The 18,373-nt window shown below is 27.0% G+C and overlaps 2 protein-coding genes across 3 annotated transcripts in view; both read right to left on the bottom strand.

The window, feature by feature from the left end:
- Positions 1-10,045, bottom strand: part of otu (ovarian tumor) — a 19,221-nt gene extending 9,176 nt beyond the window's left edge. For both annotated transcript variants that reach the window (XM_014432800.2, XM_014432801.2), the window contains exons 1-14: positions 9,902-10,045; positions 7,924-8,081; positions 7,753-7,836; positions 7,300-7,397; positions 7,064-7,218; positions 5,116-5,242; positions 4,889-5,043; positions 4,652-4,808; positions 3,589-3,710; positions 2,531-2,663; positions 1,879-1,948; positions 1,687-1,775; positions 383-513; positions 166-206 (exon numbers count right to left, since the gene is read on the bottom strand). In XM_014432800.2, the coding sequence (XP_014288286.1) occupies positions 166-206; positions 383-513; positions 1,687-1,775; positions 1,879-1,948; positions 2,531-2,663; positions 3,589-3,710; positions 4,652-4,808; positions 4,889-5,043; positions 5,116-5,242; positions 7,064-7,218; positions 7,300-7,397; positions 7,753-7,836; positions 7,924-8,052 (1,491 nt within the window). In that variant the 5' untranslated portion in view covers positions 8,053-8,081; positions 9,902-10,045. The remainder of the gene's footprint in view (positions 1-165; positions 207-382; positions 514-1,686; positions 1,776-1,878; positions 1,949-2,530; positions 2,664-3,588; positions 3,711-4,651; positions 4,809-4,888; positions 5,044-5,115; positions 5,243-7,063; positions 7,219-7,299; positions 7,398-7,752; positions 7,837-7,923; positions 8,082-9,901) is intronic.
- A 4,349-nt stretch (positions 10,046-14,394) lies between these two features.
- LOC106688378 (uncharacterized) overlaps positions 14,395-18,373 on the bottom strand; it is a gene marked incomplete at its 5' end in the record, with an annotated part of 9,117 nt that continues 5,138 nt past the window's right edge. The window contains 1 exon segment of the mRNA XM_067048115.1: positions 14,395-17,384. Coding sequence (XP_066904216.1) covers positions 16,330-17,277 — 948 coding nt within the window. The 3' untranslated portion in view covers positions 14,395-16,329.

Raw genomic sequence — 18,373 nt, 5'->3', positions numbered from 1 at the left:
TTACTTTTTTAGCTCTGATGAATCACAGTAGAATGAGGTGAAATGTTGGCTAATAAATAGTTGTTAACTATTTTAGTTCTTTTTTTTTTTACTGTAACCCTGACTGCTTCCTTCATATTTTGAAAAATATATCATTGATATATATATAATTAATTTTTAACTCACATCTAATCCTAAATTGTAGAAGAACCTTAGCGTTGCCATATCTGGAAATCATAAGTCAACATGTTATGAGGCAATATTTCCATTATATTTTGTATTATTCTTTTCTGTATATTTTGAAAATTTTTATGTACAGGTTATAATATAACTTAGGGGTCATCCTTCATAAAAACATTGTTTCTGATCATCATACAATCCATTATAAGTCATGATGTTTTACCTGAATGCGGCAAGTCAGAACCATCAACATTCATGGATTTTGGGGCCATCAAGTTCACAGTGAGGGGTTGCTGATAAGTCGTAGCAGGCTCAGCTATAGGCAATGATAATGGTGTCGAATAAACTGGATATCTGTAAAAGAGATACCTTAAATGAATTTTTTTACAAATGGCTCTATTGTTTATTATCTTTGATAAGAAAGGAATTGGATTTAAAATGTATTCTATAGTAGAGTGTTATCATTGTATTGTAGTTGTTTTTTTCCTTTAAATTGTTCCACCTTTTTATTCTGCCTTCAATTTATTTTTTTTTTTTTTTTTTTTTTTTTTTCTTATAAGAAGATTTTTGTTTGGTTATTACTTGATGTAGGCCACATTTCTTTTAAAGTCTGGATAATGAATACAAAATTAATTGAAATTACTACAGAATCTTATTTTGAAATAAATATTTTCTTCCAAAAATAAAAAAAAAAAAGCTTTACAATTTAAGTTTTTTGGATGATTATTATTTGGCCATAAGTAATTAATGATAGGATGGTAGTGACTTTCACACCACTCCAAACTGGCCTAAAAAAAAGGTACTTTTTTTAGAAAACTCAGCTGGCAACAACATTTTTTTTTTCAATCGTGCAGCTCTACTCTCCTATTTAGTTGCACAACAACAAGAAGAAATCCTTACGACATTAAACAATTTGAATCTCAAAGATGTGTTATTCTTCTCTACAGCTTGGGAGGCTGTTCAGTCAAAGACCATAATGCGATTCATGGAATCCATTGTTGGGGAAAGAGATCATATATGAAGTATCAACACACAATAATGATCAAGCCAGCGGACAGATGATTTTCGACCTTGATTAAAAGTATAAACCCTGGTGCTTCAGTGAATAACACAGATGTTGATGGATGGGTTGAAGGTCGTGAGGAGAATTAGTTCAACAGACAAGTTGAGGAACCAATGACAATAAAGCATAAAGAAGCAGTGTCTGAAGTGGATAACAGAATAATAGTGGCAGCAAGTCCTCTTACAACGTCTGAAAGGAGAAGCAGTGAAGAAGTTTCTGCAGAAGTCTCGGCAAAAAAAAAAAAACGATTTCTTTAAAAATGGAATAATTTTTTAAAACTCTCAAATTTCCAATAAAATATGTAAAAAAAAAAAATTAAATAAATAAATATAGTTATGTGCATTAATATTATTGAATTATTTTATACCATTTTTCCTAATACTTTCTCTGATTTGAACTTTTCGTTAATCCAAACACCCTTTACAGCAGTTAGTTGAGATTACTGATATTACACTGTACATTACCTATAAGTATCCATAGGAGTCATTACGGGAACATGATGGTCTGGCTTCGTGCTGTCTGGGCATACCTGTTCTTCTGACTCTGCTATTGTCTGTAAAAAATAAGTATGTTATCAAATTAGAACATTACATCACATTAATTGTAATCAAATCTGTAGTTATCTGACGATTACCTGTAATCAAATCTCTAGTTACCTGATAATTTGTTGAGCTGTAGTCTTCATCTTCATTATGAAAATCAATTTCTTGTTTACAGAAATCTGAACTGTAAAACAGATAAATAAATTGAGAGTTTCAAAATATGATATATATCTTATTTTGAGGAAGAAAAATTTTTTAACTTATAATAGACTCTCCATTATATTATGATGGAGATATTATTGCTTGAAATTAGTTATTCCTACCAGAACATGACTATGTTTAAGGGTAAGCCAAAATGACCAATTAATTAATATCATCCCTTCAGTAAGTTTGTACATAAAAAGAGGTAAGGATCATTTGTCATATCATACTACATCTTGAGGCCTGAGTCACCAAGAGTCTTAAGGCACCAAGCAACCTAAAATTAGAAGCGGCGCCTATTTAAATTTGGCCTGGGCATTTGAAGTTTAAAAAAAAAGATATGTTCTCCAATCTTGTCTTCTGTTGGCATGAAAAATTCTGTTTTTAGTTCATCTGAGGATACATATATTTGAGGATCCAGAAGATGTCCCAAGTAATATATTGTTAAACTAAACAAGAGTTTAACTACTACTTAAGTTAAAGAACTAAAATTAAGTTTTCTGATCCACTCAGAGTTAGTATTTTATTCGCCTTTGCCTTTAGGGGATAGTAATAATTTATTTACCTTGAAACAACTGGAGTCTGAGGACTCTTCACATCCCTGCTATTTCTTAATTGTTTCTCTTGTCTTTGGGAGTAACATTCTATTTCTCTAGCAGTTTTGAGCCTCCCGACCAAGTTCTTCATAACTTTTTTACCTGAGTAATTTAAGATAATTTTTCAATATTAATATTTGCATTATAAATGAGCATTGACAACTTCCACAATTATATACAAATTATATCTTGTTATTTTCACTATTATTATAATATTATAACCTTTCTACTAGATTTGAAAATAAGAAGAAATATTGAAAATATTTGAGAAGGGATGCGGCCAGTGAAGAACCAAATAAGTAAAAATTTATTTATTAGTGCCAAAGTTTTGGCCAGAATTTCAGGCTAAGAGCAAAAACTAGATAAGAACCATAATGATTAAATGGAAGTTCAGAAAAACATGAAACATAAGAATCTTGTTTCTAGTTGATTTTTTATAAGTTTTTAATTATTTGTGTTGTTATTAACACAAACAAATTTGATCCAAGTATACTCTCAACATTTATTTTAAAAATTCTCAAATGTTTCAGCTTTCAGGCCATTTTATGTTAATAATATAATAAACCACTCTTAAACAATCATTATGATAAATCAATAATTTAATGTTTGTGATCTTCACTGACAGCAGTCCCAATCATTTTCTCCACATATAATATATATAATCTACGGTCAAATAACAACTCATCATTTAGAAGTATTGAAGTTAAATTTTTCAGTTTTTCTCCCTTTGGTCTAAATGAAGTTGTTTTAATTTACAAAGTAATGGAAATTATTTGTATAAGAATATTTTTTAATTTTCACACAAAACAATAGTTAAGTTAAACAAAAATAATTTTATAAATCAACATATTTCACAAATCTGTCCATAAATAAATAAATTCCACATTTTGGTTTATTTGTTTTTGCTTTTTCCAAGAGGCATAGATGATATATACCAATAGAATAACAATACCAATATTGTTGGTAGTTAAATGATTTTAAAAAATATTCATTTCTTTTTACAGATAGAATTAACTTAATTAATTACCTGGTTTTAAATCTACCAGCTGTAAGGGATGCAATTTCATCGGAAGCGATGGTTTTGTAGGTGTAGTTGACGAAGGTGATGTCGGTGGAAGAAGCTCCAAACTATCAAAGGGAGCACTTCGCCTGCATTTGAACAAAAGTAGTTGATAAATTTTTTAATATTAACATTTCAATTTTTAATGTTTATTACTTTTTATATTTATTATTTTTAAAAATATTTATTACCTGTATTTAAATATATTCATTTTCTTATTTACATGTATTTATATCCTTGTGAATATCTCTAGGGTTTTTTTAGATTTTAATTGAATATTACTTATGTGAGAGAATACGTTAGATTTTTATGTGCATTGTTTTTTTATTTAAATTTTAAAGAGAGAAAAAAGGAGAGGTGCATTGGGTTAAGGGAAAAAACTATATTTAGAGAGTTATAGGTAAATAAAGGGGGAAAAAATAAAGAATAATAAAAAAATTATGAAGATGGTCTGGGGTCTGGTCAAAAGAAACAAAAATTTTTTTTTCAAAAACATGAATTTTTGAATAAAGTGTTTCCCTCTCTCATACTGTTTGTATTAATATAGAATATTGAACAATGAAAGTTGTTTCTCAGGAATAAATTTCTTTGCTTTAGCTTACATAAATAGTTACTTAAGAGTATCTATTCATTTATTTAGACAGCTAAATAAGACCTCAGGATTTTGTTGTGCTCATGAGATTAATACTACAATGCTTTCTGCATCAATCTCACGAACTCTAAGATTATAATTTTTAAGGGAATCGAAAAAAAAAAATTGTAAAAAAGTGTGTTAACACCTTCTTCCAAGAGCTTTAATTGGATACAAATTTAAGAAGATTTATATTTTATTAATATTATTTTTAAATTATTCTCCTGTTTCAAGTTTTTCATTATTTTATGTTTTTCATCTTTTATTACAGTTAGAAACCAATTACAGTCTTGAACACCAATTACTAACAATTTGTAAATAATGTTCTATCTCTGTATTTTTAAAGAAATTTAAAATTAAAAAATTCTAATTTATCGAATAGATAATTAAAATAATTACATTTCTCCTAATTCTTCAATGAACACAATTACAGGACCTTTATTAGGCTGCATTTCTTGGACGTGACCATGATACGTGCGGTCGTCAACTTTCACTAGGCATTTCGCTCCCACCTGAAGTTCTTGACAATTCCAAGGGCAAAAACCATATCTTAAACCTTATAAATTTGAAAAATTATTTAAAATAGACTTAATTTTCATTTTAAATTGAATTGAATCAATGTATATTATAATATACCTTTTCTATATTCGTTCCAAGTATCATATTCTACATTCCTATAGATTTCCATGTCTAAAGACTTAGCAACCTTGTATGGAAATGGTGTGATGCCGAAATCAAGTAAATCCTTTACATTTAAGTAACTATCTCTCATTTCGAGTCTTAAGGTAAACCTAGAAACATATATTTTGTTATTTTAGTAAGTTATCAAAAGTTTAATTTTTTCATAAGAGAAGTTAAGTTACCCTGTGCTGAGGAAGGGAATTTGCTCTCGCTGATCTCTTGATGTTTTGTCATGAAGCATCTTATTTACAGCATAATCTACCTCCTTCAGTTCAAATACATTCTTGTAAAGCAGTTCGTAAACTGTTGCTGTAATTTATATTTAATACTACTGTTAATATCTTATTATATTATTAAGTCGTATTAGAATATGATTGTTAGATTCCAATCAGAAAACCTCTAGTCTCTGAACTATCAGTTAACAACTGATCAGTCAACATCTCGCCCATTCAAGCATCATCAGGACAGAAAATCACATTTATGGATCCAATATTCAGCAAATCCCATATTAACAACAACCACAATTAATTATAAGCAGTTTTTCATATCAGCTGTTTAATATTATAAACAAACTCTGCTATAATATTTTTTTAACTCATTATATACTTAGAAAAAAAATCATAAGTTGATTTTAATAACAATGCTATTAATTTTTTGAAATATTAATATTTAGAAGTGCCATGTCTCAGTGTTAAATCATTACTAACTCCAAGGACCCTGGTTTGATCCGTCTTTGACAAATAATTATTTATTCAGTTACTCTATTAACTAACTAGTTTCTTCGGAATAGTTTCAAAAGTTTTTATTTTCAGTTTTAATTTTGTGGCTTAGAGTAACAACAATCAATGCCCATTATTAGAAATTTCTATTTTTTTTTTTAATGTAATAACTAGGGATAAGATTTTTATGTGCTAAAAAATCTGAAATATGTGCTAATAAATTGTCAAATATTTAAAAAAATATGTAAATATGTATTTATAAATTTTGTATTATTCAACAATATAAATTACTAATTAATTAGTAACTTTATAACTTAAAAAAAAGTTACATAAATATGTATTTATTATATATTATATGAATAATATTTTAAAGAAATTATGTTAAAATATGTACAAAAAAATGAACTTAGAGAAAACATAGCTGTTCAATAACTAGACATTAATTATTAATTGTAATAAAACTAATTGATTAATAATTACTCAGAATGAATTATAAAGGGAAATAAAGAATAATCCTTATTAAAAAGAAAAAACAACTTTTAGGTTTTTAAGTCCGGATTGCTAATTTTGTAGATAGGAATGTCTGCCCTGACAAATGCTCGGCACAAATCTAAATACATAGTATTGGTACCTGTGGAATTTGAGGTGGAAAGAAAGAAACAGAGAAATGGATTGAAGAGTAAACAAACAAATTCTAGGAAAATGCCACAGGAATAAGACCCTTGCTCTTTTTAATTGATTCTGATTTTTACACACATTTTAGAATTTTTACGCACTATTTATGATAAATGATAAATTTCACCTTTAAGTATCTTGCGTTCTTTTTAATTTTATGTAGTTGCTGCGAAAAATGTATTTAAAATTGAACAAATAATTTAAGGAAATATGTGATTGAGGACAGAATACCTAAAAATATGTTAAAAATAACAAATATTTCACAAAATATGTGATTTACAACAAAATATGTAAAAAAGGCCAAATATGTAAAATAAAAATGGCTTCTTTTGGCCAGAAATGTCTTGAAACATCTTTAGTTTATGAGGAATCGCAGATATCATGGTCAGGTAAAAATATGTGAAAACATAAAAATCCTATCTCTAGTAATAACCTTGCCTATCAGACATTAAAGTTTTACAAAAGAAAAATTCAACAAATGTTTTCAGTGTCTTTAACTATTGTTTATTATTACAAAATAATATAAAGTCATCCTCATTTCTAAAATCGAAATTAAACAAATAATTGAATGAAATGAAAGTTCTTGAGTTTATTATTCAAATCCATTTTGATTATAACCTGGAACTTGGACTTTGGTCGTTGATATTCCAAGCCACAGAACCATTTTTAATATAATGTTATGCACAAGCACCTGATTTATATTTTATCAGCATAAAATAAAAAAAATTAACATTACATTGACAGAAGGCTGCAGTTGTGATATAATCTTTTGTGTAAACTGAGTCATAATGTCTGTCTTGAGAGTAACACAACATTATTTTATCTTTAAAACCATAATTGGTAACGTTTTCTGGAGTTGTCTCAATTTCTTGAAACATGATAAAATCTTTCCTGAAAGATACAAAAGGAATTCAATACCAGAAAAATCATTTATAGTTACTTGTAAAGATGTGTTTTTTTTTTATTACTCACCTGTACATGAGAGACATAGCCTCAATTTCAACTTTTCCTCCCCATTCTCGAGGATTGTACATTTTTTCAGCATATTCCATCAAAGGGCATGTTATTAACTAAATGGGAGAAAAAAAATAAGTTGTTGATTGTGGTTCATTTGTTTAGTTTACGTAAGAAGTTATTTGAATTATTGTTCAATCCGTTGATGTTTAAGATTCCAAAACAAAGTCTTCTCTTTAAATTCCATTAAAAAAAATAACCAGTCTGGACCCCACTAGAGGTCCTTCCACACAAAGGGTATTAATCTGTTCTTATAATTTCTATTCCTAGTAATGCCTAAATCTGTGATATTTTTGCTGGTTAGATATTTACTACTGCTTAAGATATTTATTGTTTTTTTGTTTTTGTTTTGAAATCTTTTAACAGTAACCCATTTTTTAATTTTAAATAAATGATATTTGATTCAAATACCTTTTGAAAATGATCTTCGTGCCGAACCATATAATCTACTATTTGTCTTCTTAATTCGAAGTGGAAAGTTTGGGTCAAAAATAACTAAAATGTATTACAGTTATTATAGTGGTATACTCACATAATATGGAAATTATAAAACTTCTCAAGAGAAAATAATTGTAATTTTACCTGTTCGGAAACAGCTCTAAAAAGGCAGGTACCATCGCGTGCTGTGTGCTTCCTATAGAAGCCCTCGCTGTCTAACCACACGTCCATTTGGTCTATCGGTTTCACCCACACACGACTCTTAGAACTCATTTCTTATATGTACAATAATTTACAGATAGCTGATAAAATACAAAAATATTTTAAAACTATTTAAATGATTCCAATTTATCAAAAGTTGAAGTCGATATTTAAGTAAATGAAAATTCATTAATATGATTGATTTATGAATTTTAATGGTTTTTTTTTTTTTTTATCAAACCTGATAAAGTAATTATTAAGTAAAACTGAAAAAATGAGGAAAAAAAAAATTATGTATTACACAGTCTGATGAACGCTTATGTTAAGTTTTTAAGACTTTGTATGTTAGTTTATTTCATTAAAAAAAAAATTATTTATTTTATCAACATTATTTTTTTTACCTATATAATAGTTTTTCAGATATTAAAAGTAAACCTCATGCAGATATATGCTATTTAATGCATCGCTCTAGGTTATAGTTTTACTTTGTTTTATACAACCTTTTTATCTAAATAAATAAATAACATTTTCATTATAAATAACATTCCATTATATTTTAAATTTAATAATGTATGGTTTTTATGTCACTTAAAAAAAAAAAAATAATATAAAATAAAGTAATAAGTAATGATGAAGATGGTCAGTGGTGCGGTCTAAAGAGAACACAAATAGTTAACAACTATTAATTTGCTGACGTTACGTCCCACTATGTAGAGCTTCATCGGGACTGTTCAAGTTTAGAGCTCTCGAGACTTTTACTATATAACTTATAGGATAAGGTCTGAAGACTTACATTTTATATAAAACTTTTTGTATGTTTGTTAGTTTATTTTATAAAAAAAAAGTATTAGCCTCGAAGGCTCTTAACTTTCACAGCCCTGATGAAGTTCTACCAAGTGGACCGAAACATCAGCAAATAAATAGTAGTTAACTATTTTTGTTCTCTTTTGATCCCACCCCAGACCATCTTCTTCATTATTTGAAATTTTACGATCAATTATTTATATAAATAAAGTAATAAGTGTTTATTTTATATGCTATTTATTACATGGCTCTAGATTTTATTATATATTATATTTTTACTTTGTTTAATACAACCTTTTTATCTAAATAAATAACGTTTTCATTATAAATATCATTACATTACATTGAATTTGACAATTTATGGTGTAAATACCACTTCAAAAAAAAATAATAATAATAATAAAATAAATTAATAAGTGTTTATTATAAAAGTTCTATACATTTTATGATTTAAATAGTGATGTTTCTTATTTTGGGCTAAATAGCTGCTAATGCGTTTTTCTTGAAGCATCTATCTTTCTTATTTTCATAATCCCAAACTTCGATGCATGTGTACATTTAACTTTTAAAATATTTTGTTTATTTTTTAGGGTGTATAAACATTCGCTATTAATAATTTTATCTTTCTCATAAAAAATTAATAAATCTCTCTATGATATAAAAAAATTTAAGTGGTCATATTTTATTTTACATATAAACCACAGAATACATGTAAACATGTAGTTATACAATCTGAGCAACAAGTAACACAATTAAATGAACAGTTATATCATTTGTAAAACGGGGATTCAATTATGTACATGAATGTACAAGATATAGACAAAATTTTCATATTAATATTAAATCAAAATTTGTTTATTGGAGATGAACTACTATAGCTGTTTTTTTTATTATTATTAATATTTTTAATTAGAAAATATTCCTGACCATTTTGTAATATTTGTGTTATTGCAGTAAAACAATTTATGTAAAATACAAATTGTTAATAACTAATGATTGATGCCAATCAAAAATTTTTTTTCCAAATCGGTTCATGCATTTAAGAGTTTACATCAGTTAAAAATAAATTTGTTATAACATATTTAATTACATTATTTAAAATAACTTTTAGACTTACCTTAATTATAAAATCGATTTTAATATAATAAATTAATTAAATAGTAATAATTTAAAAACATTTTATTAACAGTTTATATACAAACAAATATAACAAAAAAAAATTAAACAGAAGCAAAAATCTCTATCTGGTCCTCTTAAAGGAGTACCTAATCCAAGTGGACTCTGACCAAACGTAAACATTGCAGATAGGATTAACTTCCTATCCTTCTTCTCTCTCTCAAGAAAAAGTAAATAAAGTAATTAGTATTTTTATTAGGTGTTGGACTTTATATATTTATAATCAAACTTAAAAATGTATTTTTATTTAAATAAATGATTTCAAATTAAAAGAAATATTTTGAGAAAAAATAAATTATTAGTTTACTTCTTTAATGTATTTATTAATTAATTGTTTAAGAGTGGTTAACATTAATAATAACTCCAACTACAAATGATCCACTTAACTTCAACAGTTTATTTTAATACTCCAGAAGGAAAAAGAAAAAAAAAATTAAAGAATAGTTTATTAGTTTATTTTAATTTATTACTATTTTTATTTTTGCTAATGTTTTAATTTATTCATATTTGTTTTTATTATATTTATTTTTTATGTATGTCTACTATAAATTTTATCATTTGATTAATCTTTAACAAAGCATGAGTCCCCTATTTTTTTTTCCTCCTAAGAGCTGTTCCATGAGCACTTATCTCGTGGTAAACAATTTATACTATTTTTTTATATAATTGGATATGGTGGTGACAAAATCTTTACGATTACTTTCAATACAATTTGAAATTGAAATTGTAAATTTCATCAGAGGATGAAGAATCTAGATTTCGTAAAAGATCTTAGATATCCTTGCCTCAATTCATTATTTAAAAAAGAAGAAATGCAGGAAGTGCCCAGGTGAGCTGAAAAAGGATGTCACGTTAGGAATATACAAGAGAGAGAGAAACGCTTAATCTAACCGTTTTTAAGAGGCCAGAGCAAAACTGAATTTAGTATAGGTGAGGAGGTAAAAGAGGGAATAACAACATCAAAGGGTTAACAGAAGGTAGATAAAACTAAAAACAATACAGATGAAATGCTGTAAAAATGTAGAGGTTTATTTCCCTATATAAGCAAAATGCTTAAGGCTCACCTCTTTCGGATTACATTTAAATAAAACTTGTATAATAAGTTGAATATTTGTGATGGGTTTCTGGAAGAGAGAAATATGAGATGAATGAGAGTGGAATAGAGTGAATAAAATAGAAAAAAAAAGAGATTTAAAATAACACTTATGACATTTAGTAATAAAAAAAAAGAAGACTAAGGAGGGATTAAAAAAATTTTATTTAAAAAAAAATTATTTATATTATCTGTAATAAAAGATTGATTAGTATGCTGTCTCATGTAGCAATCTACTATATTTGGTTAGCACTGCTTGGAAAATAAAGCATTTATCTCTCATTATGAATTACACTTTTTTTTTTTTATTAATTTAGTAAATTTTTTAAGAAACTAAGAATATAAAATCACTTTCGCTTGTTCAAAACAGTTTATTTTCAAACAATTACATAAATAATTAGTCATGTTAAGTATTATAATAACAGATGTATTACATACATATATAATCTAATGAAGATAATTCTACAGTACATTTTAGAACATTTAAGAAAAATATTTATAGACAATCATTTAAAATATAAATTGAAGCGTAATTATTCATATTTAAAGATCTCACTTATCTTTTAGAGTCTTTAAATTTTATTGACCCTGTGTAATGGACTTAAAAATAATTATTTGTTTCTTAGTAACTTTAATCTTTAAAAAAAATTAAATCAGGGTTATGCTTGGTCTGGATGAATAAAACATTTATTTTATTAATTTTTTGATAGTTTCAATCTTCATTGTAAATCTTCAGGACAACTGCAAAATGAATATATGATGTAGAGTATGATGTCTTTCATATTTATTTATTTACAAATAAGTTGAATTTTTCCAACAGACGGCTTAAGCAAATCGTTGAAACTAGCAACTAAAAATTTACCTTAGAAGTTTAGAAAAATTTGATATGTTTAAAAAAATATAATGACAAATAACCCAAGATATAGCTTTAAATACAAATAAAATCTGTTATTGGCAGATGTATTGTAAATTATTTAACAATGGTATACATTATACATGAGTATGTTAAAATATTTTTCAAACCTAATCGTTTGTTGCAAAACCTCACCTCCTATCCATACTTAGGTTCGACCTAAAATATATTTTAGCTGACAATGTCAAGGCTTCTCAACACTTTAATTTTTCCAAAAATCCAGTATGGTAAGCTTAGTGTGTTATCAAACTTCATCTAACATTAATTTAGGAAATGATGAAGTTTCACAAATCCGTTTACAGTAATGCAATGCATACTTCTATGCATTGCATTACTGTAAATGTTTTAAGAAGAAGAGAAAGAAGTTTTAAATTGACATTAAAAAAGAATTCGGAAATACAATAGATGCTAATTTCAAATCAACCAACTAGCTTAAAATTCTCTTTTTAGAATTATTTGTAAAATTTATCGTGGGAGTAAGTTTCAAGGCAATTACTTTGAACTAGAAATTTTCATTCTTTATACTAAAAACACCATTTAGAAATTTAAAAATGCTGTATAAAATTTGGTTCCAATGAGATAAAAAAAAACAACTCAAGAGTGGAAAATTTCATGCACCAGTTTTTGGAGCCGTATTACCAATTTACTATTTTAAAATTGTTCCCCGTTGATCAAAAAAAAAAAAAAAACCTTAGAACAGAACTGGTTGGAAAGTGAAGGGATCTCTTTATTATCACAATCTACAGAGTACAAAATAGTTTAAATGCTTGGGACATGAACCATTTGGTTCACAAAATGAAGGCTCCACTTGAACATCCCAACGTGTAAAAGTAAAATCCGTTGTGTTTCATAAATTAAACATGTATCCAATCTATATGTTTAACAGAACAATATTTACATGAAATGAACAGTAAAAGACATATAAATTATTGGGTATTCACTTTAACATGAAATGATCTTGGACATATCACATATCACAATAATCCCTCCTTCATTTGTAGTTCTATAATACCCTTCCAACCTTCAAATCCCATATCTTCGACCTCCTTCTGTCCACCCAATTCCAGAAGAATAACAATTAAAAGTTTCATATAAGACGTATGAATTTTTCACACCATATGGCTGTTCATATTTTTTTTTTTTTAAGTTCCTATCAATTACAAAATTAATGGCTTCCCTTTTCTTTAAAGATTTTTTGATGATTATGTTTGTAATTTTTTTAATGGTAAAGGTTGAAGAATTTACTTTTTTAATTTGTTTTTTCTTCCTCACCCGTTTTTATTTTATGTTAGTTATTAGACCAGAAAGTAATTTGTGATTACCACTGTATATATATCCACATTATATTTTCATAATTCTTTTTGTAGCCTTCCCGATGACCTACAATCTGAGTCAAAACTGTAATAGAAAAAAATTACTGTGAACACTATAAGCTAAATTTATGTTTTATTCGATCCGACCAATTGACAATAGAAATACCCTGGATATAGAATACACAGCCAGTTATTAATTTATATAGTTCATAATTTTTAAAGAAATATTAGAAGCCACAAATTTTTTTTAATCACTAACAGTTATAATCACTCACATTAAATACACCAAACATTAATAATTTTAAGTTTCACATTTAAACAAACATGCATTTCATAACACATCTACGAGTACAATTATTACTGGTTTAACACTAAATATATGTATTCCTTAATCGTAAAATACCATGACTGAGAATACAATGGTCAATGGTCAAAATTGGACAGAACTTGATAAAGGTTATCCACAAATCTTATTTCCTACAAAAAATACTCTTTCATAACTTGTCTGTTTATTTTATTCTAATACTTATGTGACCTTTCGGTCATAAGAAATTAGAATGATGTTTATTGTGCGATGAATAGGCGACTAATTATAATTTAAACATCATTATTGTTATTTTATTTCTAATTTCTGTTTCTGCAACTTTTTAGCATTATATACATAAAACTCTTTAAGCATTGTAAAAAAGAATAAGACACAAACAGTGATAGGTTTTTTTAATCTATCGGTATTAAATAAATGAAGTTTATTTTAAATAAACACTGCTATAATTGAGAGAACAAAATATTTTAATTATCTGAAAACTGCTTACAAAATATTTTATTTAAAATGCTTGCTGTGAGTAACTTGGTTTATTTTTCTATTGGTTTTTACTACAAACCAAAATAAGTTTTATTTTTATTATGTAATTAATAATTATTTATTTCTAACACAATACTTTGTTTTTCTCACTTATTCTTGTTTCTTATATCAACAAATTAGTATATTTTCATTATTTTATAAAAAAATTAGTTTTTATTAAATTGATTTTACTTTTTCATAAGAGAACCTCATTGAATATAATTGCATAATTAAGGTTTTTTATTGCATATTATAATACTTTTTGTTGCACTTTGAGATTGTTTTTTAGAAATTTTAGTTAGACCTATATCCTAGTAGCTTTTCTTGGGGTTTGATGAAATCTCTTTAATGGAGAAAGTTAATCAGATAGCTGATATGAGGACTACACTTAATCAATAACGATTAATAATAAAATATACTGGGATTAATCAACTCAAACATAGGAAAAGCATTGAAAAATAATATATTTGTATAAACATGTCAATATATAAAATCCCAAATCCTTATCAAACATTTAGAATTTAAAAATTTAGAATATACAGGCTACAGATCACTTGTAATCTAAAGGCCCTTGTAAGCAAAGTCTGAAGCAAGAGAGTTTGCTACCAGTTGTAAACAAAGTTTTTAATATTATTTTTATATTAAACAATTTGTGTTAAATACTGAAAATATAAGCCGCCATTTTCTACCACTTGAACTCATTTCTAAGGCAAAAACCCTTCAGTTAAGGTGTATCTGAACAATACTTACTTTCGAGACAAGTTACCATCACTCAATTTTTCTTCCTCTCCTGCTTCATTCATTTAATTTTTATGCCATAAATTGGCAGCATATCTTTTTTTAGCATTTGGCACATACTTTTAGTGATCACAAAGAAATATAGAGGTTTTGTTTACATCCAAAGGTATGTCTCGTCTTCAGTCTTGAAAAAGATAATAGAAAAACAATTCTTCAAACTAAAAACCATTTAATAGACCAAAGAGCATCCAAAATGTCTTATGAAAATAAATTTCAAAGCGTATCATAGTGAAAGACATAGAAACATTTAACCATTCCTTTTGAGCAGTCACGAAACTGGAGCCATAGAAACCTGACTCTCCATGAATCTTTTATTATTGATTCATACATTCAAAAGTTCATTGAAGTATTTGAGCAGATCATTAAAAATACGTTATCTCACAAAGACTTCTAAGTTAGAATAATGATGAGCAATTAGTGTTTCTTCAACTGGATTGTTTATTTAATTCTTCTTTTTAAAATCACAAATTATTAAAATTTAAGTGATTAGAAGTATTAGACTTCCTTTTCAAAAAGGACAAATGAATTAGGCTTTTATAATAATGGTGAAGATTATATAAGATCTATGTTTAACTTTATAGATTCTAATATTCAAAAGACAAAATTTAAGGACGAAAATTGTTTATAAGTAATTCAAATCCTCTTTTTAAGTCCAAAACTAAGGTGTATATCAATGTATATGTATCATTAGCTAGGTCATTGAAATATGAAATGTACTTTAGGTGAAGATTAGGTTGTTTAATTTATAGGTAAGATTATTCAACCAATTTTAATTATGAACATTTAATTAAATTATATCAGTGTTAATTGGGATTCAAAGTTTTAATTTTGATCAATAAAAAGTTCTACAACAGTCGTTTTCAACATTTTATATAATCATGAATCCATTTTTTAAATAATGATTTTTAGTTTATTTTATAATCATTATATTAATTTTTAAAAATACTCTATTAAAAATTACTATGGTTTCAAGAAGGAATGTCCTTTAGAATTGAGTATAGACATTGATTGGTGATGGATCAATTAAACAACTGCTAAACAGCATTCATCTAATAAACTTTTTTCACGATTAATACATCCAATTTCTAAATTTAATTATTTTTTACCTCCGTGTCTCTAAATTTAAGGTTCATTTTCTTTTTGGAAAATCATTATGATTATTAATAAATGATCCGTGATCTTGTAGGATTCATTTTAATGTTTGTTCAATTTTCAACTTTTATCTTACAAACAATAACAGAAGACATTCCATCTTTATGACTTATTTTCCCTTGTTATTTTAATGGTTTTTACTCAGTTCTACAAATTGAATTCTATTTTACCAAAATAGTAGAATAATTTAATGAGTATTGAGCATTGTTTCCATATCCAATTCAAATCCTGGCTTGGCATATTAAGTCTTGAGAGAGAATTAGGATCTGCCAGGATTAAAACTGTGGATTGGCCGACACCTACTTGATCCACACAACCCTACTCTGTTATAATCAGACAGTTGAAACGCATTGCTGACCACATTGTCTCCCAAAAAATAAGCCTGAGAACCATGAACCTCTACTCCTGACTGCTCCCTAGGTCGTTCGTGGATGTTGTTGGACTGATTTGTTTTCTTTTCTATTCTCGCTAATCGGGCAGCAGTATCGGCTTTTTCATTTCCACTGATACCACAATGAGATGGAACCCAAATGAATGCTAAATATTTGCCTTTTTGCCTTATCAAGCACGTTTGATACCGAATTTCAAAGATCGTTAGGTCTGTAGATTTTGGGTTCTTCATTGCTAGTAGCACACTCATTGCGTCAGTTACAATAGCCGACCTTTGGTAGTCAGCAGCTTGACAATGCAAAAGGGCCTCTTTGATTGCTGTTGCTTCTCCTGTAAAGGTGGTGCATGATCCTGGCAATTTAAAATGAAATTCTTCTTCATCAGTCACTACTGCACAACCCACTGAACCTCCAAATTTGGAGGCATCAGTATACATGATTTTATACTCTTGAAATCTTTTTATGAGGTGTAAAAACAATATTTCAATTTCTTTATGACACAAGTTTTTGAAGGCCTTTGATAATGACACATCTATAATTACTTCATCATGATGCCAAAGTGTTTTGGGAATGTCTGAAGAGGGTTGGATACATTTGAAGTTTGGATTAACATTTGGGACCGAAATTAGTGCTGGTTTGATTACAGTGTTACTTTGAGTAGCATGTCCTAATGTATTGTTTTCCAATGAAATTTGGTTTAATCTTTGTAACCGTAAGGAAGTTTCTGTATTAGCTATAGATATACTTCGATATTCGAATGATATCCTGTATGGTCCTGTATTTATTCTAATTGAAGCATTGTGGATTAGGTAAAACATGTTGAGAACAGATGAACATAGGACTCTCAAAGATCACATGCCCCTTATAGATCCAAGAAGAATCAACCGAGATGTTCCTTCCAAGAGAAAGCTTCGTCAGATTCACTCTGTAAAATCAAAATCTGATCAATAGAGAATCGTAAAATTTTTAATGGATGTGATGATGAAATCTTTATGATCCCGTATGCACAACCCAGTTATAAAATAATTTTATAGTTTATCATTCGATTTGATGATTATTAAAATTATTTATATTTACTCAACAGTTAATAATGAATAAGAAATTTTAAATTAATAAATAAATTGTATTTTTTTTTCTGGCAGTATTGCTGTAATGGCAAAAAAATACAGTTATTAAATTTTTACTATTCACTTAAATTAACAGATTAAGAATAAACCATGTTTCTTTTTTTATATATTTATGGCTTGCCCCATTCATGTTTTTAGGTTAAATATTAATAGTATATAAAATAATAATTGAGCCAACATTAACTCTCATAGAGTTTGTATAATAATCTATTATTATTTGTTTAAATTTTAACTACTCTTAAAAACAATTTTCAGAATGATTAGCCCAAACACGATAGAAGTTTTGAAATTTCTATCATTTTGAATTGCGATTTCATTTTATAGTAAAAGAAATATACATTTATCTGGCATAATGTGTGATCTATTATACATTATATTTCTTGTTTTATTTGTTTATGGCGTATTCTTTGAGTATTTAATTACTTTTTGAAACAGACAAATTATGATATGAAAATAAGAAATTACTAATATCAACATTCTATTATGATATGAAAATGATAAGTCACTAACATCAACACTTTATTATGATATGAAAATGACAAATGACTGACATCAACAACTTATTTTGATATAAAAATGATAAATGACTGACATCAACAACTTATTTTGATATAAAAGTGTTAAGTGACTTACATCATCTTGTAATGATATCAAAATGGTATATGACTAACATCAACATCTTGCTATGAAATCAAAATGATAAATGACTGACATCAACATCTTATTATGATATCAAAATGACAAGGGACTGACATCATCTTATTATGATATCAAAATGATAAAAGAC

The sequence above is a fragment of the Halyomorpha halys genome, unplaced genomic scaffold (genome assembly GCF_000696795.3).
Source record: "Halyomorpha halys isolate HHAL.00 unplaced genomic scaffold, Hhal_1.1 Scaffold1120.1, whole genome shotgun sequence".
In the NCBI taxonomy this organism is placed as follows: Eukaryota; Metazoa; Arthropoda; class Insecta; order Hemiptera; family Pentatomidae; genus Halyomorpha; species Halyomorpha halys.
Note: the sequence above shows the minus strand (reverse complement) of the source record. Positions and strands in the feature narration are given on the sequence as shown.